The 27857-nt window shown below is 40.8% G+C and overlaps 3 protein-coding genes across 12 annotated transcripts in view; all 3 read right to left on the bottom strand.

Moving 5' to 3' along the window:
- adap2 (ArfGAP with dual PH domains 2) overlaps positions 1–4214 on the bottom strand; it is a 4478-nt gene extending 264 nt beyond the window's left edge. The window contains exons 1-10 of the mRNA XM_008329685.3: positions 3993–4214; positions 2715–2839; positions 2537–2628; positions 2251–2339; positions 2000–2112; positions 1558–1707; positions 1354–1437; positions 1068–1130; positions 477–554; positions 147–375 (exon numbers count right to left, since the gene is read on the bottom strand). Of these exons, the coding sequence (XP_008327907.1) occupies positions 147–375; positions 477–554; positions 1068–1130; positions 1354–1437; positions 1558–1707; positions 2000–2112; positions 2251–2339; positions 2537–2628; positions 2715–2839; positions 3993–4080 (1111 nt within the window). The 5' untranslated portion in view covers positions 4081–4214. The remainder of the gene's footprint in view (positions 1–146; positions 376–476; positions 555–1067; positions 1131–1353; positions 1438–1557; positions 1708–1999; positions 2113–2250; positions 2340–2536; positions 2629–2714; positions 2840–3992) is intronic.
- A 271-nt stretch (positions 4215–4485) lies between these two features.
- On the bottom strand, positions 4486–14310 carry atad5a (ATPase family AAA domain containing 5a). Its single transcript, XM_017040839.2, is given in 23 exon segments — positions 4486–5108; positions 5248–5403; positions 5488–6275; positions 6404–6540; positions 6962–7151; positions 7262–7326; positions 7624–7848; positions 7950–8117; positions 8204–8378; positions 8465–8598; positions 8720–8802; positions 8967–9063; positions 9166–9441; positions 9577–9736; positions 9957–10105; positions 10191–10433; positions 10518–10656; positions 10857–11021; positions 11100–11175; positions 11357–11787; positions 11790–13097; positions 13209–13272; positions 13924–14310. Coding segments are annotated over 22 exon segments (5295 nt in total). The 5' UTR covers positions 13260–13272; positions 13924–14310; the 3' UTR covers positions 4486–5029.
- A 1162-nt stretch (positions 14311–15472) lies between these two features.
- rfx1a (regulatory factor X, 1a (influences HLA class II expression)) lies at positions 15473–26963 on the bottom strand. Of its 10 annotated transcripts, none has more exons than XM_017040750.2 (18): positions 26709–26963; positions 24091–24470; positions 23849–23958; positions 23655–23750; positions 23049–23137; positions 22498–22957; positions 21654–21835; positions 20855–20974; positions 20514–20647; positions 20267–20385; positions 19876–19982; positions 19636–19802; positions 19426–19523; positions 18805–18954; positions 18331–18539; positions 17785–17938; positions 17664–17709; positions 15473–17576 (listed from the first exon to the last, which is right to left on the bottom strand). In XM_017040750.2, the coding sequence occupies exons 2-18, from the start codon at positions 24449–24451 to the stop codon at positions 17416–17418; spliced, it is 2763 nt and encodes a 920-aa protein (XP_016896239.1). In that variant the 5' UTR covers positions 24452–24470; positions 26709–26963; the 3' UTR covers positions 15473–17415. The 10 variants fall into 10 exon arrangements, with proteins under 10 accessions (XP_016896239.1, XP_024920435.1, XP_024920434.1 ...); XM_025064667.1 differs by having other exon boundaries at positions 21654–21829; XM_025064666.1 differs by having other exon boundaries at positions 23049–23134.
- Positions 26964–27857: the final 894 nt, after the last annotated feature.

Genomic DNA, 27857 nt, shown 5'->3' with positions numbered 1-27857 from the left:
AAATGACTGGCTGAACATACTACTGAATATACATGTTCTGGGTTTGTAAACCATCAGTGAAGATACATTCACAAACAATAAGTGTAGATGAATAATTAAGACTAAAAATAACTTTAGTGTTGACATCCTAGCCTGGCCCTACTCACCACCATAGTCCTGCGGTGCCATTGGTCTGGACAGAACCTCTTTGAGAGCCTGAAGCCACTCCCTCCGCTCCCTTTCTTGTTCACACATGAAGACAAATTGTCGTTCAGGCGTGCCCATTAAAATGCCACACTTCCACTTGTTGCCGCGTGTGTGTTTTGGGACACACTCCGTTACAGTGTAGCCATTGCTATTTGTTCCGATGAAAATGACCCCTAACTCCTTTGCGTCCTGTATTCACAGTCATGAGAGCAGAGCAAAAACAGTCATTACAGTAGTTGCTATAAAAGTGCAAGGCTTGACGTTGGAATAAGACAAAACTGAGTCCTCACCATTTGACCTTTGAAGTAGAACAGCTTCCTGTTATTAGAGTCCAAAACAAACCATCTCTTCTTGAACGGCTCCTTCTGCTGTTGGCAAACATAAATGTTAACAGTTTGCACACACAAATTCGCATTTCAGCGTATGGTCAATATTTCCCTTTGTCCCAACAACAGTGTGTGTATGATGTGTGCTATGCACACATCATACACACACTGTTGTACTGTTGTACTGTTGTACTGTTGTACTTCGAAGTTTTAAAGTAGCTAGATTAGCTTAGTAAAGCTAGTGTTAACATTCTCTAAAAATCTGTTGTGTTGTGTTTAAGAACACATTCAAATATTATTTGAAATGAGAAGGAAGGAGTTAAGAAATAGTGTTTAATGTTATGCATTATATGATATTTTTTGACTCTTTTGACCCTGTCATCAAGTTCTTCAGGCGGCCATATTATCAACCACTGGTGCAGACATATTTTCCAAGACCAAATCATGGAGCCAGGCATTACATGGTGCAGTTTAAGCAGGACAGGAAGATGTTTTGATTTTTATAACAGAATAATTGCTTACTTTCACTTAAACAGGAATAACTATCCAACTTACCAGCGGCCCTGTCTTCTCCATGTATCCTTCTTTGAGGTATTTACTTGTTATCATTGGTATCAGCTGGTACAGAGATTACACAGAGGTTACACATGTAGTTGGTTTCAAATCCAATGTTTCATTTTTTGTTTGTTTAAAATACTATCCAGTTGGTATACAGAATTTGAAATCAATCAGAGCAGGTTTATAAATCATACCACAGTTTCAACATCTTATTCCTGCTAAAATTGAAGGATTTAAAAAAATATATATATACAGTATATAATAAAGTGTATTTGTTGCTTACATCTTCATCATTTCCTGTGGGGTAGGCTGTTTTCAGGTAAGCATAACGAGCAGCACGGATGGCATTGAACCATGTGACTATTTCCTAAAGTAGAGGAGAACTTTAATATATCTTCAGGCAAAAATATATAAAAACATATTCATATTAAGTCAGAATGTATTAACTGCAGGTTAAATCTTCAGGGCTTAACACGGTGCTATGTACCTCAGCATTTTCATGGTAAATGTAGAGGTTCCTTATGTGATTGGTGTCTTGGTAGGTGATCTGCAGACCATGAGGATGACCGATCTTCTCAGGCTGAAAAGTTGCATTCATGTCCTTGATGGGGATCACAGCTTTAGGGCCTTTTGACTCCTTCCATACAAATAAAGTGGAAATAGAGTGTGTACAAACCCAAGGCTAATAGCTAACTGTTAATCAAAGTCATATTTAGATTCATAATTTAAGTTGTAGGGCTGCTGGGTTCAAAATTATAAACAAACTACATAGAAATCAGTTCACTTTGAACTCGGCTGCAAAATAAAGTTCAGTTGGTGAAGATAATTGCTGAAAAATAATATGTGAAAATTGATATCTAAAACATAATTTAAGAAGCAGAATGGTCATGGAGGCTCCTTGGAGTTTAACACATTTTAAATAAACTCACATTTTCTTTGTTGTAGTACGTCAGGGTGAATTCCTGCTCTGACAGCACAAACTTCCTCTTCAGAAACTGTGTCTTTTCTTTTCCTTTTTTCCAAAGAAAACCTTCGTGGAAACCTGTCATAGATTCAAATGTTAACTCACAGGATTTTTACTGTTTAGAACATGGAGCTGGTCAGGAGTGAACAAAAATGTGATTGTTGAAATTCCTCCAGCCCAAATGCCTGGAGCTGTTTCTGTCCTGCATGATGTCACCTTTGGCATAATCAAGTGGAGGATACTTGGTCTCCCCGGTAAACTCAGCCCGCTCATATTTGGCCCTGATCCACTGTTCTCGCAGGACACTGTGGTTCAACAGCGGACATGAGAAACAACAGTCAACAGTTGCACTTCTAGTTTTTTTGTTTTGTTTCAGGGAAAGTGCTTCATCAGCGGTCTGTGAATGCTCATTTACAGATACAGGAAATAATAGTCCATTATAGAGAAGTCACAGGAGCGACCTCATGATTTTAACAGCCTGGAATATTTAAACACGACTTACGCGTGATCGTTGTGCTGAGGTTGATAGTAGTACGGTGGAACAGCTTTCTCATACAGGGCCCGGGCACTGGCGTTACCAGTGGACTTCATAAACTTCCCATGAAGACACAAACACATGCAGAGAAAACATACATTTTTAGACTGCCATGATGTCAGCGTGCATGTCAAAAGACCAGTACCTCCACCAGCTCATCCTCCCAGTAGTCCAGCTTAATGGATTTGACCCGACTGGACAGGCTGCGGTGGATGCCAGAGCAATTCAGACACACAAACACTCCCAACTTGTAGGACGCCCAGTCTGGATCTGTGGAGATCAGAAGGAAAGGTTGTCGTTTTATTGGGATCTAAGGACATATTCCACTATTAATATATATATCCTCAATAACACAACAATGAATGTATTATTTAGACAAAAAAATGTTCAAAAAAGGCTTTACAAAAATATATACTTATGTAATTAACTAGACAAGAGCATATATGACTTCAGTGATCACAGAAAAAACAAAAATCATAAAACAGTTATTATCAACTGGTGGTCCACAGGCCAGATCCAGCCCGCCATTCCATTCAAAAACGGCCTGGTGTTTCCTCCCACGGTCTAATTGCAGGTCGATTGTTCAGCCTTTATTATTCATAGCTGACTCCTGGCAAAGGCTACTTTGGTCCCAGGGAGTTTAATGTACTAGAGGGCGAGACGCTCTAACTCTGCAGAAAAGAAACTATTACAATAGAACAATAGAGCGCACCAAAATATAATGGAACAAAAAAAAAAGTGACGTGACTTAGTGTAAACTTAGCTTTAATGGGGTGTGTTGCAGATTTCATTGTTTTGTCCTCGAAAAAAACAGTTAGATCCTGGTTATTGTCCACAGGTTACATTACCAAGTATAGATTTGAGTTCTTACACTTTAAGACCAGGACTCCACTGGGTTTAATTTATTTACAGTAACAAAGGAGATCTTAATAGTCTTTTAGTCTTTAATGTGTATGTTGATTTTCTTTAAATTATATTTGTTGAACCAAAAATTCTATCTTAGACATTGTGCTTTGCTAGTACTGCAACATATATGGTTAAGTCTGACATAAGAATTAACATTAAGAGTGATTTTTATGTGCGTGTATAATTCTGGCCAGGGTTTAACCATTTTTTTGTTTCATGATGGACCTTTACTGCTTCAAGTTTTTACCGTTCTTTTGTTTACTTTGAACAAACTGAAACCAATTATAAGTATCAAAAAAGTAGGAGACAAAACCACATTGAATTAAAAAACAAAACCACTCAAAATCAAATCCAACATTTACTGACCAGGAGCTTAGACTCTGGCGACTTCCCTCTCTTTTTAAAACAATCAAACATGTAGATGAAGCTGGTTCCAAAAATAATTCAAATGTTTCTGTCCTAAGATTCCCCCAATGTTTGTACGGTATGATATCAAAAAACGTTTGTTCTTTTTTACCTGGAGCGTTGCAGTCAGCACACCGACTGTTACACGGCTGCTTCAGCAGCTCCAGCAGGATCTTTCTGTTTCTCTCATGGTTGGCCATCTCCAGGCAAAGGCAGGGACTCCTGTCTCGGTTCTCATCCAATAATGAAGTCCTGGCTCCGAAATAAACATGGTGCGCACATGGTTTTGCATTCGGCAGAGTGCCTCTGGCAAAAATAAAAAAGTGAAGTGGAAGTTGCCACGAACACATAGGATGTTTCAACATTCAGCAGAGAGAAGAGGCGGACCATCCTCCCTCCTTCCTCTGGTGGTGCTGCAAAAATACACTGCTTGAAAACCCAACCCTCTGATAAGAAACACACACTGGTGACACCTTCTAACTGTTGTTGTGATAAGTCTTTATTTGAACCACAACAAAATCCATTGTGTTAAATGTGTACAAAGACCAAGAGGGAAAAAAAATAAGGAAAACAAAAACACTGTGATAAATGTGAAGGTGATGCTGTTTTTTTTTACAAACTTAATAATAAACGTCCTAAGTGCATCAGCATTAGTCCGATGGATTCATACTGTCTATAAAGATTCATACCATAAAAAAAAAAAAACTTAAATTGATTAAATAGAGATAGTGAGAGGTTCGCGATTGATTCGGAAAAGTTGTTTCTACTTGATTTTAAAAAAAGACTTTACAAAACAAATTTATAAATGCAGTTATCAAACACTACTGTACAAAAACAAGAATAGCACACAACACCGCTGCAGCACCATTTATTTTACACCAATTGTAGTAAAGATGTGTGCCATCTGTGAAAGTTAGTTGAGCACCCGTCTTCAGGGATTCAGTTAATTCCAATGAGAAAAAGTGGAATTGTTCCCACAGAGTGTGTTGTTGTAACTTTAATTTATTCACAGGTTGTGAGGCGTCAGACGTACGGCAGCACTGTGTCCATTCCTGTGCTCCTGCCGCCACGGCACTGTTCTGAGTGAAGCTTACTCCTGTGAGCCATAACTGTTTCTTTATGGCCAAAAGAACTGAGGTCATCTGAGGTTCAGGGGAAGTCTTCAGCGAGGTGCTGCAGTGTGTTTTTTGTAAGACCCAGGTGTACAGCATCCAGATAGTGCAGAAATCTGGAGGGGAAAAAAAACAGACACAGCTGAGATGTTAATGATGTGTTCATTTTGAAGTGCTCTGTGAAGTCCCACCAACAGAATTGATTAAATAATAGTTCTTAAACAAAAACCAAAATAAAAGTTGCTGCTTGCCCACCTTCGTTTGATCTTGCCCTTCTCCTTCAGTTGCTCCGTTCTGCAGATGTCGCGTAGAACAGGCAGATACTCGACGGCAGCTGCTGCTCTGTTTCCCAGACTAACCACTCCTCGGAGCAGCAGACTCTCCATCATCTCTCTCCGCCTCTGCACCAGCCTGACGTTTGTTTTGCGAAACATTATTGTTAGTACTTTAAGTTAAACACTGTTTAGAATTACTTTCAGCCAAAGTCGTACTCACTGTGGTGGACAGGGACCGTCCTGAGAGAAACTGTAACCATCGCGATGAGAGGCAACAGGGAGAGTCACTTCCTCTGTGGCCTCTTTTCTCACCTCTCCGTCCAGTTCTTGGACCGTGCCCCAGGCTTTAGCTACGGAATCACGACACTTGCGAAAGCTCAGAGCCTCCACTGCAGCCTGGATCTCCAGGACTTGCCCTCCCCTCGTCCAGCTCTCCCCATTAGTCTCAAACCTCCACTCATCTGTCATCCCATCCTTCAACACAGCTCCTGCTGCTGCCATTCTCCTGTCAACAGCGCCTCCATCTGGATACGCCAGCACAGAGGAGTCCAGGTACGACATGTTGTCAAAAAAGTCAGCGATTGAATCCAGACACTGTCCCACCGGGAGACTTCTCAGCCGCTCCTCGGGAGTCAGCACTTTCCTTTTCACCGTTTCTGAGATTAACCCATCGTTGACAACCTCTTGATCTTGAGGGGTCACCGGTGGCTTAGGTAAAGTCATAAAATCATCTTCTGAATCAGAGTCAAAATTGAGTCTATTTCTGTCCAAACACTTTTTTTTCTTGCTGTTCTTTGTCGTCTGGGAGATTTTAACTGGACTGCCATTGTCTGAGCAGTCGCCCGACTCAGCAGCCTGGTCTGGTTTGGGTAAAGAGGAGGTGCGGTGTGTGAGTGTGGTGTGTGGTAAAGGTAGAAGCCTCTCCAGGTTGGTGTAGAGAAGGTCGGCTCCTCGACGCCTGCTGTCCACCAGCAGCTCCCAGCAAACATCTTCCTTCAGACTCTGACTCTGAAAAACAAAAAAACAAGTAAAAATTACAGAGTTGTAGAAAATTCCACAAGGAATCAGGAGAACTTAAGAAAGAAACAAAAAATACCATTCATCCATTTTTTTCCATTTAAAAATAACCTTTTTACCTTTAGCAGCTCCCATATGTCCTCCCCAGGTTGGATGTTCCTCAGGCCTAACATGCTCTCAGTGCAGCCAGTGTCACAGGGAGGAGGAGGAGCCACCACACAGTCTTCTTTTGCCTCTCCATCAAGCTGTGCTCTTACTTCAGATTTAAGAAAAAAGGGAAAAAAAATAAGGATATGTTTACTAGGATTCAGATATGTGTTACAATACCTGCAGAAATATTTTGTTGACAGAGTGACACCTAACAAACATCACCCTTGACCTTCAAAGTTCATATTTCATGTACATATAAAGTGTAATAATTAATGCATTATTGTTTGAAAAGTACAAAAACCAACTGGTGTAAAATTCAGTGTCTCAATAAAAGTGTGAATCTCATGGCAGAATATTTGAGAACTACCGATTTTTCAAGTTTTTTTCCCCTACATTTTTAAAATAAAATTTTTAACTTGACTTTTCCCCAAAATAAAAAACAACAATGAAGATCAATAAACATAAAAATCATCACTATGAACTGCAAAAAAAGGCTTTTCTTTCTAAGAAGTCTTAAAACTATTCACCATTGTTATCGAGATGGTTGAATGGCTTGGCAACATGGCGCCCCCCAGCAGTGCGAGTATAGAACTGCAACTGCAGCAAACTCTGCCTGATGTCACAGCCGTTGAGCCTGAGCAGAGAGTTGATGTCGAACACATCTGTCCTCACGTCTTCAGCCAGACACAGCAGCTGCAGGTAGGAGCTCACATTCGGCTGTGACACACAGACAAAAGACACGTCATCGAGTTTAGTCCATGACTAAGATCCTGTATTATATTCTCACACAGTAGTTACACAGTGCATCTTCACACAAGTTCACTCACCAGCACTGGTGTTTTAAAGTGGATTTCTTCAAAGTTGCCGTCAAACATGCTGCCGAAGGCAGGATCTGAAAAACAAACCAGATACAGTGTGAATCAGAAAGATGAAAATAAAATACAACGTTATAAAGGCTGGTCTTCATTCAACATGGTTGTGGAATTCTGGTTTGGTTTGGAATCTTTTGTATACCTTTAAAATGTTTACCTCATAATTTCAATGTCTCATAATACACATTAACATGAATCCAGCTAAATGTGGTGACTGGAAGAATGGAAACAATCATGAGAGCATTTACACACACACACACACAGGTTGAACACCTGACAGAGTAAAATGTCATCTTTGACTTTGGTCGTCATCTCACCACTGGTCGTGAGGATGACTGGTCTTTTAGTCGTGGTCATGAATGTCTTGATAGCAGCCAGAAACCCTGAGTCCTCTTCAAAAATAACGTCCACCTCCTCAAACAGGATGAGAGACGTGGCCGTCTTCCTGCTCTGCTCTTCACTCTTCTCTTTAGGGCTGAAAGTCAGTTTCTGCGTGGGACTCTTTAGTCTTTCAACATCATTTTTTGTTTTCTTGGAACCAGCTATGCAAGAATAAAAAAAAAAAAAAGGAAAAAGGACAATATCAATAAAAGGTAACATTATTACAAAAAGTAAATATCACTCTGGTTTTAAATGGACTGACCCGTTTGTTCATTCTTCTTGGCATTTTGTGGCTCCTTGTTAGTGGGTCGACCCATTTTGAAGAAACTGGCCAATGAGGTTGGAGCTAGGGAGCCCCTTTTAGCTCCCCTGGGAGACTGTGGAAGTTTTCTGGGTGAGGAGACCACCCTACGAGGGGAGTTGACCTTTCCTAAAGAGGTTAAAAAAAATGGTCAGTTTTCAACTGTTTGGTCTGAAACACTGCAGATTTTCCCCTAACAAGTTAAGCGCACATACTGGGGGAGGAGCCAAGCCTGATGCTACTGCTGCTGCTTGCACCATAGCTGTTAAAGTAGGTGGGTTTGTGGGCGTTGACCCCCTGACTGTCCACCTGATGTGACTGAGTGGCTTCCCTCAGCTGGGACAGAATCAGACGGCCACTCCGCTGAGACGAGGCATTGACCTCAAACACCTTAAGAGAGTGGAGTTGGCAGTTATTCACCTAAAGGTGTTATTATGGTGTTACTCTGTGCCGTACTGAACGTGAGGTGTTCGCACCTTGAAGCCCAGCTCCTGCGCACAGGCATAAACGGCAGCAGTCTTCCCCACTCCAGTGGGTCCTGTGATCAGCATGGTATTACACAACATGTCCTCTGCATCCATGGAGCCTTCCCCGAGCTCCCAGTCAGAGTCTGCAAACAACAGAAGCAGAGCCGAGAGAGAAGATACTGTGAAAAAGGTAAATAAACACAAAACAAACAGGAACATAGAGATAAAAAAAAAAATCTGCAATTTTATTTTCATTTTTCCCACCATTGCTTTCTTCCTCTTGTTTAGTGTCTTTCTGTTTTTTTCTCTCTTCCCGGTCTGCACGCAGCTTCCACTCTTTCAGCCAGCTATGCAAATAAAAATGGGAAACTGAAGCATTAACTTCTGTAATTTTCAAGGGTCATTGATTCCTATATTAAAACTTAACACGTGACGACTATTTATATATATATATATATATATACACATACACACACAAATTTCAAAGAAGCAGTTTACACGGGGATCTTACCTGTGCAGCCTCTTCACTGAGGGGGTGTTGCCCGTGATGTCACTGGAATGCTGCGGCTGATATTTCTCAGTCCACAAAACATCTTCTTTCACCACATCTGTGAAGTCATTTTAAAAGTTATTCATCATTAATCAGACAAAATTATTTGATGAAATATACAACACGTTAATATTCTTTATATGCCCAGCCACACACACACCTTTCTCCACAGCGTCCTGTACCGACGGCAGGTCATCCAGCACAATGACACAGTCGTCTTTACTAGAGTTGGTCAAACTTTTGTCCTTTTCCTCCTCTGGTTTGGAACTCTTCGTTCGTCTTAAGCGGCCTCTGTTTGTTCCCTCTGGCTCCGGTTTGGACACCGTCTCCCCTGAGCGGCTCCCCCTCTGCTTCTTAGGCAGCTTTACTGTGGTCTCTTCTTCATCGTCCATCCTTTTTCTCTTTCCAGTTATGGTGTGTAGTGATGTGGTTTCTACTAGGAAATGCAGAGTGAAATTTAGGGATGTCAATTTTCATTTTAAAAATGCCTTTTTAGTTATATTAAATAATAAACAGCTAAATTAACAGTAACTGTAGTCAGTTATGAAACACACTAACTGTTGCAGCTAACCTGACGGACCTGAGGGAGTGCAGTGCTGCTGCTGGTCAGCGCGTCTCTTCAGGAAACGACTGATGAACATCTGAGTAGGGAAGGAGGGGTTGGAGGCTCTGATTTCTTCAAGGAGCAGCTGGCGAATGCTCTCAGAAATCTGCGGTCTCCAGCCTGACAGCTGAAATGAAAACATAAAATTAAATGACTGCAGTATCTGTCTAAATATTTTAGCACATTACTTCTTAACATGTATAAATATTAAATATCATATCTGAAGTTTAGAAATATCTGATGAACAGGCGACTTCCTCTCTTCCAGGTCAGTGTTCATCTGTACTCTTGGTACTGAGATTAAGAACATCAGAAACACTGATGACACTTTTTTTTTTTTTTTTTTACCTTTTTACAAACAGTTCTTTGGGCTGGTTCAGTCTTCATACACAGAGTGCCACCAACATGTGTATGGGAAACGCATGACTGGCCCCACACCTCTTTCAGTGGACTCAATAATAAGGAACTGGGCCAAGGTAAGGTCGAAAGCGGGCAATCTGTGAATACACCAAAAAACAAACTCTTGATATCCTGTCTCGGCCTGTAAACGATGTGTCATCCAAATTAAAATCATCTGCTCACCATTTGGTTGTTGCCTTATGTGTGTAACTGGTGTGAAGGAGGAGCAGGACAGAGAGTAAGACTCTTTAGTGGCAGCAGCCTTGGCTATCTGTTTCCTGAAGGATTCTGGGAGACCACTCTTGAGGAACTCTCTGCGGGCCCTGAACTGTTCATCATCTTGGGAGTTTTCGGAACCCTCACGGCTGCTGTCGTCAAAGATGGAGATCACCGCAGACATTTTTCGAGCTGTTTTTTCTTTAGACCCTGTAAAAATGGCAATGTAAAACTGTTAGTTTATTTTTTTAAAAGAACAATAAAAGGTGATGATCTTGAATGGGAGAAGACCACCTGGGTCAGACTTGAGAGCTGATGTGGTTTTACCCAGAACATCATTCAAACTCCTCAAAGATTTTTGGGTTTTGCTCTTTTCTGGTGCTGCTGAAGGAGACGATGCTGGAGGGCTGTCCTCCAGGCAGATGACGGAATCCTAACAAATGGAACAACAACACAATGGGTTTTCTGAACAGCAAACTGTTTTAAAATCTCAATTTCTACTTAATAAGGACTAACCAGTCAAAACAAAGTCTTACAGAAAACTCAAGTCACTTTTTAAACATGTAACTGGCTGGTGAGGTTCATTTAAAATATTCTTATACTAGTCTTTGGCAAAACCTGTGTGGGCTGTACCTCATTCTCACAGTAGCTCTTCCTGCTGGTGGCTTCACGTCTTGATGAACGCCTGGGGGCGCTCTTTTCCTCAGCAGTGGCAGCTCTCTTACTCTGCTGCATCACTTTGGCTTTTTCCACTAGCTGTTTTGCCTTCTTTATTTTTTTATTCTCCTTGTCTGGTGCCTGAAAAAGACAAGTGTTATTTTGGACAAGGTCTAAAATCTTCATCAACACCGTTCACTTAAAATAAAGTGAACTCACCGTCGATGACTGACCGCCTCTTCCTCTGTCGGCATCCGCCTTAGAAACATTTCTTTGGACTCTAATAAATTTCATCCTTGTGAAAATGCAAAATATTTAATTAGAAAAAGAAAAAACAACCATGATGTCATATGATGTCAAAGTGCTGACATATCAACTATCTTTACTGATAAGTGTGACTGCATATAAAACTATTCCAGTTAATATGAATATGCTTAGTACACCAAAATAAATATCTAACGCTTAAAAGTAGTCACCTGATGGGACTTTCCTTTGCATCAGGTGGGCCGACGATCTCTGCAACAAAGACTCCATGTTTGCGCCTTGGCTTTTTTGGTGTGGACCTTTTTTTAGGGGTTTTTTGCTCATCCTTCGATTCCCTCTGTGCTCTGTTTTTCCTGACAGCACCCACTGCTGTCACATCAGGAGCTTGCCTGACGTGAGCCTCTCTTTTAGACCTCCTCAGAGATGGCGTAGTGGGCTCCTCTTTTTTGACATCACTGTCAATATTAGTGGCCGCAGTGTCTTCTGCAGACGGAGGAGCTTCTGCAGCAGGACCAGGACCTGAGACGGTGGTGGCGGTCTGGACCTCGTTTTTAGCTTTTCTTCGGCCTTTTGTTGATAGTTTCTTTCTATCTACTTGTTGTTTGTTTTCCTGAGGCTCAGCAGGACCTGTCTCGTTTGTAGGCGGGGTTGTGCGCTCTTTTCCGCAGCACTTTCTGCTTGGTCCACATGGTTATTCTCTCTGGGTAGTTTTTGCTTGGATTGATTCTTCCCAGATTTGGTTTTGGAGCCCTCAATGCTGGACCGCTTGAATGCAGCCATGAACTGCTTCCTGTCCGCCTCGCTACTCTTCGGAGTGTTTTCACTCTCCAAAACAGCAAGTTCTAGATCCTCCTCCTGAAGAACAACATTGGATTTCCTTTTTACAGTTACATTGTTGGGTGGTGATTGGTGTCTAGGCTCCATCTGAGTTGAAGATACCTCTTCTGTATGACCTGCTGCTTTCTTTCTATTGCTGAAGATAGAGGCCATCCTTCCCACAGTCCTGTTTGCTTCCTGTTTTGGTGAGACTGTATGAACCTCAGCCTGGATGGTGAGCGTTCGAGGTGACACTTGGAAAACTGGCTCTCCAGAATCCACATTTTTCAACTGGTCACCGACCTGTGACGCTGCATCTGCTGTCGTTTGCTCTTGATCTTTCCTTTGCTCTTCATGCTGATCCAGACTCTGGCTTTGCAAGAAATCTTCAAAGGAAATTGTGACTGTGCTTTTATTCAATTCTGAAGTCTGGTCCATTTCACCCTCCGTGTTATCATCACACCCGGGTGATTCTGCCCCCTTCATCTCAGGTTCAGGTGGTTTAACCTCCACTTGGTGCCTTTTCTTTAAATTCCGTGAAGCAGTTTTGACTCGTTTGGTTTTATCTCTGACAACTACCTCTGAAGATGACTTAACGCTCTTCACCTCTTCTCTGGGTTTTTCACTGTGACTGGATTTTGAAACATTGTCCTGCTTATTGTTTTCTAGTTGATCAATGACTGTCACAGTTTTGGATTCCTCTCCACAGAGTTGGGGAAAGACAGCTGCCGTTTCACGACCCTGACCTCCACAGCTGTCGGTCACCTCTGTCACAGAGTCTCGGTGAGGTCCATCCAGAATCAGAAAGCTCTCTTCTTCTGTTTGGGAGGCAGCAGCTTCAGGCTCTACAAGTTTCCTCGCAGCTTTGATGGTCTTTCTGCTCCGTTTTGGTCTCCCTGCTGCCTCTGTGCTGCTGAGTTTCTCTGCAGATGTGGTAGTCAGGCAGTTTTCTTTAGACTGTTCTGATGGGCTGGACTTTTCATTTGAAGACGAGTGCTTACGGGTAAAGTAGTCCATGATGTTGTTGGACCGAGGAGGAGAAAAGGGTTTTTCTGCTGGCTTGGCCACAGGAGAGAAATAATTTGTGATTGTCTTAACAACTGGAGTGCCACCATCTTTACGGGTTTTCTTACAGGGCTGTAAAATTAAAGACAACTCTGATTAAGATGAGGATATAATAAAAAACAATTGAAATAATTATATAAAACAAATATTGTACATCGTAGAACAAACGTAAGTAAAAAATACCTGGGTGTCAAAATCCTCAATGAGAGATGCCATAGCCACAACACTTGCCATAGTTTATTGGGACCTAAAGCAACATAAAATATCAACATTACTGGCGCAGTTAAAGTAAAAATAAAAAACAATTTACAATAAATATTGTCTAACAAATATTAATTACATGTTGTAATTGCTATAGTCAATCACTTTTGTTAATATTTGTGTTTATTATTATCTATCAACATTTTGATGTGTAGTCAGAAGAAGTTGCAGCATTAACTGCCAATCCCAGAAGAGAAAGATATCTAGATAATTATTAATAAGTCACTCACTGGTTTTATAATAGAAAAAAATGTATTACATTTTCCAACCCAATGCAACGTCACACCAAGAGTTTACAGGGAGAAGTTTTATCTTTTAAAACATTAGCCTTGATTTACACACACGTCGCTTTAAACAGCTTTGTGTGTGACAACTGTGAAACTGTAAACAGTGAATGAACTGAAGAGCAGAACAAATAGTCAGCGTTAATTCAGTATTAAACTCGGTTGTATTATATGTAGACAGTATAGCCATAAAGACAATTGACAAAGACCACAGGGAAGTCTACGTGTATCATGGTGACCAGAGCAGCTGTTAAGATGAAACCCTATTATTTCGGGCAAAGACGACAAGCAACTCCTACTTTAATACAAGATATGCGTACAAGTACATGAAAGAGAAGGAAACATTTACTTACAAGACAAGACGGTATTTCGCGTCAGTTCCAAATGGTTTTGTGGGTTTAAAAAGAACGGTTCATGGTGAAAACAGAAGTGGACAGCGTCTTGTTGTCCTGAGATACTATGAACCCAGCTAACACAATCTGCCGGGAGCTACTCCGATGTTGCACAGCCTCTCGTGTTCACCAAACTAAGTCCGAACACTCCGCACATGACAGCCAGATACGCGCTCCCGTGACTTAAAATTGTTTATTTGGCCACCCATAGAACGGCTCCGAGTACAAATACCAAATTACATACTGGTTAGTGTATGTTTGCGCTTTCAAAAACGCGCCCGAGAACGAAGAGCGCCAAATATGCACAACCTTCCGCGTCAGAGAATTCAACCAATTATGGCATAGAACAGAAAGTGACGTTTTTGCCCTCAACAAAGATGGCGTCTGTAGTCGTAATTTCAGGAAAGAGAATAAATGACAGCGACCTCTATCGTAGCTCTTGTTGCATTTCAAAGTAGAGTACAGCCTAATGCGTTATTTTTTATCCTTTGGCTAGCAGAAACGTATATTAAATAAATCCAACGTTTACGAATGTTAACGCTGATGAACGTTTTAATTGATAAAACGTTCATTCAAAATGTAATCAATAATAGAAATGATCAGACGAACCGTTGTGTTTTTATCAATAATCGAGGGCTATGAAAGTAGTACCAGCATATAAATATTCTCTGGTTCTTTTTAAGTGCTTTTTAAAAATTCATACATACATCCATACATTGTGTTTTATGATTTTAATGTAGGAGATGCAAAAGAAAAAAATGAGATTAAAAATGAGCGATGAAACTTGTGCTGCTGCTCCTCAAACAGCAGAGGGAGCAGGGTCTAAGAGTTCAGGAAAGCCAAACTGCAATGCGGCTTTTGCCAAGTACCACAGATTGCAGACAGGAGGCAGTGCCAGTAATTCCTCAACAGAGACACGTTTCTCGGGGTATGTTTGCTACTTCTAATATTTTAAACATATTTAAATAACTCTTTTTTTGACTGCGAGAAGTCGATCTTTCAAAAGAATGGATGAAGAAGGGGGCTCAGCCCTGTGGTATTCCTGTAAAATATTGCAAAGATGCAGAACAATATCATTTTAGAGACAAATGCATCAAAAAAAAGTATTTTCCCAGGAAATATGATGATATTAAACATGACCAGAGCTTGTGCGGCACCTTTACAACAGTGAGGCATGATTCACTGGCCTGATTGCAGTCCAGAACCTTCTACTGTTGTTTGGAGTTTAAGGTATCTGTTGAGATGAAAATCTGAATAAGGAACTGTGGACTGTTAGGCAGCTTAAGTTTTATTATACAGGAATAATTGAAGGGAGGGGGTCATTGGCAACATTATATTTTTTTCTTAATACTCAAATGAGGATTTTAGAGAGTAGCTTGTACTAGGAGACTATAATAATGTGTTGTGTTCCATTGTATTATTTGATATGAAGTGTCTTTGGCTGCCATACATTTTCTATGTATACAGTATATGCTTTGGGAAAATAATTCAGCAACAACAGGCAGAAATGTGCAATTTTAAAAATGTTTAATTTATATCTTTAAAATTAAAAACATCTGGATTGCATTCTACCACCTCCAAAGGCACAGTCATACTTAGAGCAGACCAAATTCATAAAACACTGCCACCGAACATTTTTGTACATAAGAAACAATTAACTATTTATAAAAGAAATGACTAAACATTTGTTTTTGTTTTTTTCCACTGGTAAACAATTGCCATTCTTTACACCTTAGAACGCTAAAAGACCAGAGTGATATGTACTTACAGTAGCTGTGGTACCATTAGACTTAATATAAAGGACGAAGTGCTGGTTTGAAGCTAATGAAGCCAGTGAAAGACGTGCACTGCAGCTATGTAAAAACTGTGGGTTTAGAATCTGATAAAAACACAGAGGGTTTGTAGTCATCAATCTTGATAAACAGTGGTTTAAAAACATGACATACAAAAGAAATCAACAATTGGCAGGGCGGAGGACAGTAGGGAAATGACTTTCAATGGAGGACAGAATGGTCAGCAGTTTGATCTTCATACTTTTTTGATAACACTTAAAGGTGCACGATGCACGGAAATTCAAAATAACCTATGAAAACATTGGAATGGGACACAGAAAGATGCAGTGTCTTTGCCACAAGGAATAACAGGGACTGAAGGTGAAGTCAATAATGCACAAAAAGGCTGGTAAGAATGTGTGATAACACGGCACAGGAGGTTTTCTTAGCGACAACTAAAGTCTAAACAGTGGGTAAATATACAGTGGAGAATATCACTGTTTTTACTCAGGCAGACCTCAGAACATATAATCTGTAAATGACAGGATGAGGAATTAAAAGGAAATTTGGCACACAGACGGAGAAGGCAGGAAAATAACAGTGAAAGGAAATCAAGGCAACTTAGGAACTTTCTGGGTGGACAGGGATGAAGTACTTTTAAATATACTGTATGACACAAGGGAGGGGGCTGGGGGTACCACTCTTAGGTGTTCAATAAAAGAAACATGATTTTGTTGCAGCAACTAATAAGAATCACAGAAACCCCAAAAATCACAGCTGTACTTTCACCTTAACAAAGACAGGCTGTGGCAGGCACTCGGAGAACCTCTTTCTTTACAGGCAAATTAAGTCAAACTGAAAACAGAAACATCTTCAAAATCAATGTTTAAACGCTTAAGAAAATATCTACAGAGGTAAACAAAATCAACACAAGCTACTATCACCCAGCCAGACACACAAACAAACACACACCGAGCAATGATCAAGTCAGTTTAACAGCAGAACGTTGGATTTTAAACAAAAAGATACATACACAAACACACACACACACACACACATCCTGCTGTTTTTCACAAACATGTTCACCAACTAAATCAATCAGAGTTGATTTAGTAAATCAACCAAGTGGTATATTTTGTCAAAACACAAACACACATCACAGTATTCTCATAATGACTTGTTCGGCAGTGACAATTTGGGGTGCGAGGGCCGAAGATATTCAGCCAGGAGACAGCAAGGCTACTGGATGCATTGCAAATGTTATCAGAAAAAAAATAATTCCAAAACACACACATAATCCTGGCATGATTTCTTTGTTTAAAAAAAAAAAAAAAAAAAAAAGCATTTAACTGAGATTAAAACGTAGGTTTCCTCCTTAGACTGACGGTCTGCTTTTAGAACCACATCCTTTTGCAACGCCAGTGATTTTGTGTTGAAAAGAATCTGTGCCAACAGGTAGTTGCATCATCCAGACAGCAGCAGTTTGTTTTGATTGTGTTTGGGTGTGTATGTATGTGTGTGTGTAAATGAGAGGGACATTTACATATGCAGCAAAGGTTTGCACACACAAATACACACATTTTCAGGGTCTATTTACATGTGTCGAGGGTATAAATTATGTGTTTGTGTGTGTTTATTTGACCAATACAACTGAGTGACATCTAACGACGTTTCTCAGCAGTTAGTTGTCAGCTGACCCTGTAGTGAACAGCACTCTCTGGTCAGTTCTGGCCAGCTTTGCAGGCGGCTCCAGAGACTCCTCTCCGAGGACGGCACCATCTGAGGGAAGTGACAGCTCCTGACCTTCATCGTCACTCTCCTCATCCTCTTCTTCATCCTCTTCTGTCGAGATGGAATACAGGCCATGGTTATAAAAACTGTGTGACAAACAATCTCCGCAAAGAACCATTAGATGGAGAAGGATGATACCTTTGTCAGGATCCAGCTGAGTCAGACCCCGGCCCAGACTTGCAAACTAATGGTAAAAATTAAATACGTTAAAATTATGTAGGAATTGTGTGTGTGTGTTTGCAATTGTGTTAAACTTTACCTCTCCCATTACTGCAATGGGGGTCTCTCCTTTGGCCTGAGCCACCCTGTGCTCAATCAGATAATACATGTACTCATCGTACAGCAAGCGGATCAAATGAAAGGAACCGAAACTAGCTGCACTTCGCAGGGTCAAGTCCCTTATTACCATGGAACTGCAAAAGGCAGACGTGTGAACAGAAAAAATAATGTTACACATATTTCCTGTAAGTATGCCAGAAAAACAGGAAGTGACTCATTGTTTCGCTATCATAATGATGAATGTGAGACTGCAGATTTTCGCTACTCTTCAATGTATTTCAGATTTAACATTTCTAGAGATTTGTTAACTATAATAATTACTAAAACCTTTAAATCGAAAGTTGTTATATTTATTTATATGGCAAAATGGCTTTTCAATGTTTTCAAGGATTTCACTTCCAAGTTCCCGCAAGAACCAACAAAAATGATGGTTGAAGTTTTTAAAACGGAAACTAATAGAAAAGACTGGGGTTTTCATTATATGTGGCTTAGTGGCAACAAATGACATTCAGTTCTTGAATTTCACCTGTAGAAGGACCACTTGAGCAGGAAGAGCTTTGCAGCCTTCGGGAAGGCAGGGCTTTGTTGATAGGGCTTTAGAACTTGGGACACCACACCGTCCAGCCATGCAGCCCACTGCTCCAGGGAGTTCTGCTGCTGAAGGGTTAACTTGAAGTCCTGTTCCAGCCTCTGGACTACCCGGTCTTCACAGCGACACACCCATGATGCCTGTTCCTGTAGATGGAGGATATGGAAAAGGACATGATGACGACTAGTCTCCAGAGCAGGACCACAAACAACTAAGAAGTGACACAGGAAGTGATGCTCATTTTAACCGATTTGTTTGAGTTGTTTTGCATTTCTCTGTTGAGGAATGTGACAGGAAACAGAAAGAGAATGAAGTGAAACCACACGTTAACCACAGCATTAATAAGAGACATTTCTCAGAGAACAATAACAACAACAACAACAACAACAGACGTTTAGAGACGAAACCAACCTGAACATTGGCAAAGTCAACGCGGTTGAGGTCGGAGAGCATCTGATTAATCTGGGCTGTGTTCTGCAGGACAGCACGGGCGGCCTGGGCGAGGTGGTTTAGACTTGTGTAGCGACGCAACGTCTGTGCAAAGGCATTGGCTGAAGTAACCTGACAGAGAACAGTGTCAAAGTTATGCTAGATTTTCACCGGTACTGCAAACATTTTCAGAATAGAAAACAAGTAACATATTTCAGACGGAACCCATTTCTGTTTGTATTTCTTTAAGTAGCAGATCATGCTTTTGTTAAACCAGATCTGACTTTGTCCTGCCAAAAATATACTTGCAGGTTTCCAATGCAACTGATGCATCTTATATACCTACACCTACTGTATGATACCATCATATGCATTGACATGAGTCTGTATCATATGATTCCATAGTGTAGCGGTTAGCATGCCTATCCCTGATGGCACCTCCAACCGTTGTAAGTCGTTTTGATTAAAATGTCAGTTAAATGCAAAAATGTAAATTATGTATTTCTTGGTAACACACTGACTGTTATCAAAAACAACTGGCTCAAAGATTGCTACATTAAAAATGATGGAAATCCAACAGCTATATCTAAACACAGACAATACCTTAATGCGGACCATTTCTTCTGGAATGTTCATCATGGCATTAGTCAGCCAACTCTCTAGGCTCTTGGCAAAGTTGCGGATGGCTTGAGTTAAGGCACCTGGTCAGTAGGAGGCAATGTAGAGCAAAATTGTTAAAGTGTATTAAACCGTTTTATTCTCTAAATTTCTCTAGGATGATGCTGCACATTCAGTCTTATTGCAGGCTCTTACTGGGGATAGGCCTAAGGACATCAGGGATGAGGATCTCCACCAGACCCTGGTACAAGCTGTTGTCGCAGTCACGACTCCAGCGCAGCACAGGCTCGTACTTGCACAACAACACCAGGCAGGCCTTAGGAAGACGCTTCTCTGACTCGTCATGACTGTCGGGACACACTCTGTTAATAATAAATATAGTGCTGCTGCTGCACTGGGATTCTAAGAGTTGATTATAAAGACTCAACTACTCACACAGACAATGCAGCGTCTCCAGCCTGGCTTTGGCTGAACCTCCAGAAAGTCTTCCACAGCGTCTCCACCAGGGTAAACTGCAGGTTGACCATGACGTCCAGTATGGCCTGTAAGAGCAGGCTAAATTCATTAACATACGCCAATAATCCAATGTTAAATGGAGTCACGTGATACAGGGAACTGTTCAAACACATGAATATTTTCTTACCAATAATCCTGTTCAAATAAAACTGTTCAAACACATGAATATTTTCTTGACTTTCTAAAAGCTTATGTTGTAATTACTTTGAGACTAAGCCACCACAGAACAAAGGGCCAAGCAACAGAAATGTCAATCCTAAACAATGTGTTGGGTGGCAGTCAACAAAACAGAATCCCCTTTGTTTGTTACCTCACAGTGTTCTCTGTACAGCAGCTGAAAGCTCTTTATGTGCTCCAGTTCAATGCCCTCTGGCAGCGCCTTCCCTTGGAGGTCGATTTCTGTGAACTCTGGGAGAGCTCTAGAGGCATCTGGAAGGCATCAAACTAGATGTTCAGACTCTAATTATATTAGGCAGGGACTAACAGCATTACTTTAAGATGACACTGTACACGGCATCAGCAAACCACTGGCCTATATATATTTGTTAGGCACAAACCTAGGAACTGCTGGTACTGTTGGACCTGGGTGCTGATGTCCACATGCCCTGAACCCTGCGGCTGTTGCTGCTGCTGGCCGGCTCCTGAAGCTGTGCCATTGGTCATTCCTTCCACTTTATGGACCGGCTTCAACCTGGTTGGAACAATGAATTATGTCCAATAATGAGGCTTGTACTGATATAAATAAAAGGAGAGGGGGGGGGGGGGGGGGATTAAGATTAATGTAAAACAATCGCTAATGTAAAACAATCGCAGAGACAGAGCTATAAACAGAAGATTAAATAAGAAGATAGAGAGCAGGAATCCACTGTAAGTAATGGAAGTCTTTGAGAGTCTGCACCTCTGTTTCTGTGAGAAGGGCTGCTGCCTCATGGCCAGATGCTGTTGATCTTCCATCAGACGCACAAGAGATGAGCCGGCCTTGATCCTCAGTCCATAGTAGTGGTATTTTGAATTACCTCTATCAAAAGATGGACAATAAGATGTTTTTAAACGGCAACAAACCATTGATCTAAAACATGAGTGTGAAGAAAGAAATGTTTTATCTAAATCATGTGATCAGTAAGTCAAATCATCATACATCATTCAAATTCTTCAATGTATCCCAATAATTCTCATAAATCACAACACTGTTGGATTTTTATAATCACTTTTCGAAAATGTCTAGAAAAAGTCCATATTTTTTTCCCTTATTCTCTTTTTTTTCACAAACTCCCCCACACACATGCTGTCTGTCTTCATCTCTGCCCACATTTCCTCCTACACTATTTTTGCCACAATTTGCAATGCTTCCAGATAAATCTCTCTGGTCCTGCTGGATAAAAAAACATTGCAGATGTGCATTCAGAGCACTCTATGCTGCTGATGTGTTTAAGTCAAAGGAAGTCAGAAATGTCAAAATAGGTCAACGTTGATTCAGAACTTCTTTGTGTGTGGTAATATTGGCAAGTTCATATGCCTCAACAGTTCAAGGTCAGACATTTACAAGGACTTGTAAGTTTCTAGGAACCATGTATGTGAACCTTTAAAAGAAACTACCAAGAATAGTAAAATTATTTGAAAACATTTAAGAGGTAGAAATTGGTTTTGTGAGTTTGTGTATACCTGCGTTTTTCTGTACGAGGAGCAACTCATCTTACCGTGTGCCAAGGCGACGTGTACGTAGCCCCATGAACACAGATCTGATGAGTTTCCCAAAAGACGCAGCGTTAACAGGCTCTAGTTTCTGCTCCTGGCAGTGCAGCAGATAATGGCAGTAGAGGGTGGAACGTGGCAGACTCACACCTTCAGCTGTTTCATAGTTGTCCAGCAACCACTGTACCTGACACGCAGGCAATGGAAATAAGACATAGCTGGTGCAGTTAGCAAAGGCTGATACATTGAAACAGCATACTCAGTTAATATTACATCTGTGTATGTGCACACAACAGTAGGCATGCTTCTTGCAAACACAGCTCATGCCTGTAAAGTGCTCTTAATATTTTGATGTATTTTTTCAGTTTGTCAAGAATTCAGGAATGAAAACACAAATACATTTGTTTGCGTGCCGTGGCATACAACATTGGTATGCAATGAATAAATGATTAGAAAAACTGATGGGATGCTCGCCAAAGATTTTTAAACATTATTCTATGGGCGTCTGTTTGATGAATTTAGGATGAAAAAAAATAGTGTAAGGGGCATTTCAGGCAAATTTTAAAAAAATGCCACTGGTCTCATGCATACTAATGATATGACAACAATGATGTCATGGTGTTTGTTTTCTATAAGCTGGAAATCACAGTTAAAAACGCTGTACACTGCAGCTAGTTCTAGGTCAGCACCGCTGACACATTCTGATCTTGGAGCCAAATAAGATATTTTTAAATGTGTTTTCCACTTGACAAAATTCAACTATGATGTCATGTCAGTGTGGGTCACCAAGGGGTTGCGTGAATGAGAACAAAATGAGAAGAAATTCCTGCACGTGGCGCCTCTGCATACCTTCTTGTCTGCCGACGGCACGCTACTCTCCTCGCCCTCTGTAATACTCACAGTGGCCGGGGAGGCGCGGGCAGTGTGTGAATAGTTCTGACTGTTGCCAGCTGCCCCTCCGCTACTGGTGGTGGTGCTGCTGCTGCTGTTGCTGCTGCCGCCACCGCCCAACATGTAACCCCCCTGGATCACATAGCTGCCTGCTGTGCCCCCACTGTTGCCTGCCCCATCCCCAGCCCCATTGGTGGTGCCCCCTGTGGTCACCACTGTGGCCCCTCCAGCCGCAGCACTCGCAGGCTGGGCAACAAACATGGACACACCCCCGGTGGTGCCGGCAGTCACTGAGACAGTGAGAGGTGTTCCAGGAGTTGAGGCCTGTGTGCCTGTAGTCGGTTGACCTTCATAGTACTGGGCAGCTGTGGTCTGGGTGTAGAGGGTGGAGTCAGTGTAAGGGAAGGTGCTGGAGCGACTGGATATAACAGAGGGAGAAACAAGTACAGAATAAATGACAGATTTCAACTGTACAAACTAGAAAATGGTGATAAAAGTAACATTCTAACATGGTGCTGGTGGTGTAGTTGGTGTCCCCTCCTTCAACATACTGCACTTGATTTGTGTAAACATGTTGGACTGGCACTGCTGTGAGCTGCTGGACGTAAGGAACACACAAACACACACACATATCATTAAAAAGCTTCATGTGACTGGGAACCAAGTTTATTAATATTAACTTACAAATATTAAACAGACAAAAGTGTTTATGAAGTATCTCTCTCTAGCTCTGTAACTATTTTAGTATTTTAGGTATTCCTGTTACTTTTTTACTTTTATGCAACACCCCTTTCATGTCCCTCACCTACTTATAAAGTTGTAATTTTCCCATGCAGTGCTGGCTGATCTCTGGCTTCTGGTCTCTGACCCTGTCCTAACAGCTGAAAGTGCAAGAAATCCATTGCAATTTATACCTTTTTTAAAATTATGTTCCTGTCTTTGTTAGACTGTAGTATCACACATACTCCAGCCATGTTTGTGGATTGTCAATCCTCACTAACCCTGTGACCCTGCAGTGGAGTAGCTGGAAGCTGACACATTTGGTCACAGATGTAAATAGCTGGGGAGTAGAAACCAAAATAGACAGAGGTTCATAGAGGCGTTCTCTGACTTACCTCCTGGCTAATATGAACTGGCTGCAGACTGGTGACACTGAGCTGGGTTCCTGGCTCAGTCTTTGCTATTTGAGAAGTTGCTTGTACCACTGATCTCTGCTTAGATAAAAACAAACAAACAAACAAGAATCACTATAATTTCAAGGGAAACTACAATGATTTGACTTTGTGAGTGTTATAGAGTGGTGTTTTACCTGTTGAGCTGTCTGTACTTGCTGAACAACCTGTGTAGGAACTCCTGTCTGCACCACAGCTGGGGGTGAACTGGAGTCTGACACACTGTCATTTGAGTGAAGGGAGCCCTCTGAAGAATTAAAAGCATGTACACTATCAGGGCAGCATAAATGTATAATGTAAATATGTAAATATCCAGATTTGTACTTTGCACTTAATTGTGTATGTAAGAACATAATGGCACCTGACCATCATTGTTTACCTGTAACTGTAACAACAATGTACTGAGGAGCAGATTGAGCCCCTCCAGACTGGACAGGGGAGCCCTGGATTTCTGCCGTCACGTACTGAGTCTGAGCAGGCTGGGTCTGTGCTGTGGATGGAGCTTGAGTTCCAGGTGCAGGCTTCTGAGCAGAGATAGAAGTGGCTTGTTCAGGGGGAGGAGTTTGGCCTGTGGGTGTGACAACAGTGGGCGTGGTCACTGTTGTCTGAATCTCAGCCAGGAACTGGGAGGCAATTGCAGGAGTGGAAATGGCATCAGTTTGCCCAGGTGTGACAGTGACACTTGTGCTCTGGGGCTGGGCTGGTGACTGGATCTCACCTACATAGCCTGAGGTGGCCATTATGAGAGCTGGGAGTCACCTAAAAAAGAAATGTCCAGTTATTTTATCATAGAGATAGTCAGTAGGTTTGTTAAAATAAAGTGATTCATTTATACATTATTATTTATACTTTTTTTGCACATTTTAATATCCATTACACTCTCTCTTGGCACATACTCAGAACAGGTTTATATATATATTATTTCCTGTGCTTTCCTTTTTAATTATTTTCTAATTTTTAAAGATACACCTGTGTAATGATCATGTGACAAATATTAACATTTGAATCTTAAATCCTATTTTACAGAAGTTGTCAAAAACAATGGGGCAATCGTGTTAAGATTGTCAAAAACAATGGGGCAATCGTGTTCGTGGCAACTTCAAATTTATATGAAAGGAATCAGGCATCGGACAAGTTACACAAAAAGTTCAAATGAGGTAAATATTCTGTCGACTGTTTGAAGTGGTCAATGTGGTCAGTGATCTCTTTGCTGAATCATCACACAGAACACAGCACAGTAAAAGTATCTTGAAAAAATATATCAAGTTCTCCATAATTACAGGACTTGAACCACTTTTCTTGATTTTAACTATATTTACTCTGTAATGTTGATGCCTCTGAGTGTATGCAGTAACAGTGAAACTAACTGCTCCTGTTTTCTAACTTGCCTAAGCAGAAGTAAAAAAAAATGCCATTGTGTTTGGAGTGTGTGGGTGAAATGTTAGAATATCTGAAGATCTAGCAGATGTCAGAATAATTTGAGGAAAAAAGTCAGTTCTAAAAATCTGAGTGAAAAATAAGATGAAAATAAAATCGAAACACTGGATGAATATGCCACCTTATATCAGGTTATTATTATTATTATTATTATTAGAAAGAATTAATAGTAATTAATAGAATTAATAGTAATAATTAATAGTTTTAAAATTGTTGGTCACACTGACTCAAAAACGGTTGCTAAATGCAATTAAGCATATGATAAATGGGATAGATTACTGCCTTTTTTCTATTTAGCAGTAATAAAGTTATACAAAAGGAACTAGACCATGTAAATGACAGTATATTAAAAACTAAGAAAAATAACAAAAAATTCTAAAAAGTCTAAAAATCTAGAGGTTTATTGTGTAAAATGAAAAGGAAATCAAAGTACAAAATACATTTAGTTTGTTTTAAGTTTGCTCATATAAAACCGTACTGCTCCAACACAGTGGCCTGATACACTCCAGACACGTACAAAAGCTCATTGTTAGATAATGTTAACACGAACGTACTAAATACTTTAGTATAATCTACTAAAAACACAGGTCAAATGATATATATGTCATTTAGAACACATTATATAACAACCTCTTCAAGGGCGCGCCTTTAAATACCAAATACATGGTTAAAAATAAAAGCAAAAGTCTTTTACAATTGTTCTTTACACCATGTCACAAATAGCTGCGGGGATTTTTGCTTTGCAACACTACGGGGATTTTTTACAAACCTTTGTTAATCAGAATTACCCGCTCTTATGACAGGAAGTGAACTAAACCCATGGAGCACCTGCAGAACGCCCCTCTCTGCCACGCCTCTGACATATTGAATGTCTGCCACCTGCCCCAGCTTTCTTAAGTTACATTCTTTACACAGACATTTCACTCGCCACAGTTTGCTCCAGTTTTGCCCTTGCCTCTACAAAGACACTAAACACCACCCCTACACCGAGCTTTTGTAAAGCTGTACTTCGTTTGGAGCTGTTGACGTTACGTACCCACAGACACTGCATGTGTTGATTCGCCCGCTGAAGGAAATAATAAAATATAAGAAGGTTAAAGTGTCTTTATGATACTGTAAAATATAGCAATGGGACCGTCGTAATATGAAGTTTATGCAGCCGCGAACACACGCTTGTCGTGAGATTACTAGGGCGAGCTTTCTAGCAAGGTAACGGGAGCAGCACCTCACTGGTCTCTACAACAACCGCCATTTTGTACCTTTTGCATTTGACATCGCCATAACAACGGCCTGCTTGAGTATTCATCTGTGGCTGCGTCGTCATGGCAGGGACAATCCACTGCCACGCGAACGAGAAGCGGACGAACACACACGCAGCCACGTTCACTCGAGAAACACACTGCACAGATTCTCAACACGTCGTTTAGCTCTGAAGCTAAGCTCAGCTAGCACCCGGAGACAGTTTCCTGTTATGGCTACTGGAACAACAAGGCAGAAACAAGGATAGCACACTGCAGCCTAAGCATTGATGGACAAACAATATCTCTATTATGTTCAGACCTTCACCTCTGGTTCCACGCGTGTATTTCCCACAGGCAATTTGTAACTCTTCTTTTTTATTTTTAAGGCGATTCACTTGTTGTTGTTGATTCCCGTTGCTGGGTTCTTGTCGCCAGGGCTACCGTGGCTATGGCGCTTCGTCCTCACCAGGGCAACTGTTGCTACCCACCCGCTCCCTCCCCTCCCCCGTCCTTGCTCTGATTGGTCGAGCGACGCCAAATTGTCTTAAAGTCATAGAGGCAACGGTTTTCTCTTTTTTGTACGAATTGCTCCACGCCCATTTTATGGAAAATTCCTATCAACCATGGATATTAAATTGTTTTGTTTTACTAAGGCATCTATTCAGAAAGTGTTGCTATTATTTTATTATTCTAAGGCATGTAGCCAAAACGTCAGGCAGGGAAGCTGCTGTGGCATTTTCATATTTTAATGGTTAAACTGGTTGTTATTTAACCTTAAGCAGCCATAAGACCTTCCAATAAAAGTTGTTATACTGTGATTCATTTGCCTTGTGACTGGGAAGTCAGCAAGTCAGTAGTCACTTCTGTTTAAAGACTATGCTTAAAGTGCTGAAGTTGAGTAATGTGGTACAAAAGCATGGAAAAACCGGATGCAGCTGATAAACATTACAGTAATAAACTCTAAACATCAGGACTACAACTACACACCCAAAAGCGTCTATATAGTTTACCTAGTAAACAGACACAAACACAAATAAACATATATTATGTGAGTTGTCATTTGTGTTTTGAACTGTTTTGAGGGTCCTCAGAACTACGACAAATTGAAACTTCCCATGTAATTTTTGTCAAATACAGAGGAGGTCCATGCTCATTGTAACTAACATGATATTTTCTGGTGTCCTCTTAAAAGAGCGACTGAAAAATGAATAATATGAAAGTGGTGACACACAGTCTAATCATCCCACAGAGTTTTTTTTACATATTCTAGTTTGCCATCACACAGTCCTTGAGACTTATTTCATTCTGGTCATTTAAACATAGTACGCAGTGACCTTGTTTACAACTCTTGCTTTCACCTGTGAAAGGTTGCTGTAAAACACTGGAACCCTGAAAAATGTATTACATTTCTGCTCACATTAGTCACTTTATATGTTATAACATTTGTTTTATTAGCTGCTAGTAAAAC

This window comes from Cynoglossus semilaevis, chromosome 17 (assembly GCF_000523025.1).
Source record: "Cynoglossus semilaevis isolate Cse_v1.0 chromosome 17, Cse_v1.0, whole genome shotgun sequence".
NCBI classification, from domain to species: Eukaryota; Metazoa; Chordata; class Actinopteri; order Pleuronectiformes; family Cynoglossidae; genus Cynoglossus; species Cynoglossus semilaevis.
Note: the sequence above shows the minus strand (reverse complement) of the source record. Positions and strands in the feature narration are given on the sequence as shown.

Excerpts from the sequence above, each read along its gene's own strand:
- rfx1a (XM_017040750.2), bottom strand. The coding sequence starts at position 24,451 with ATGGCCACCTCAGGCTATGTAGGTGAGATCCAGTCACCAGCCCAGCCC. Across the intron at positions 19,983-20,266 it reads TGTACAGAGAACACTGTGAG|GCCATACTGGACGTCATGGT; the intron begins GTAACAAACAAA and ends CTGCTCTTACAG. Across the intron at positions 18,540-18,804 it reads TTGACTTTGCCAATGTTCAG|GAACAGGCATCATGGGTGTG; the intron begins GTTGGTTTCGTC and ends CTCCATCTACAG.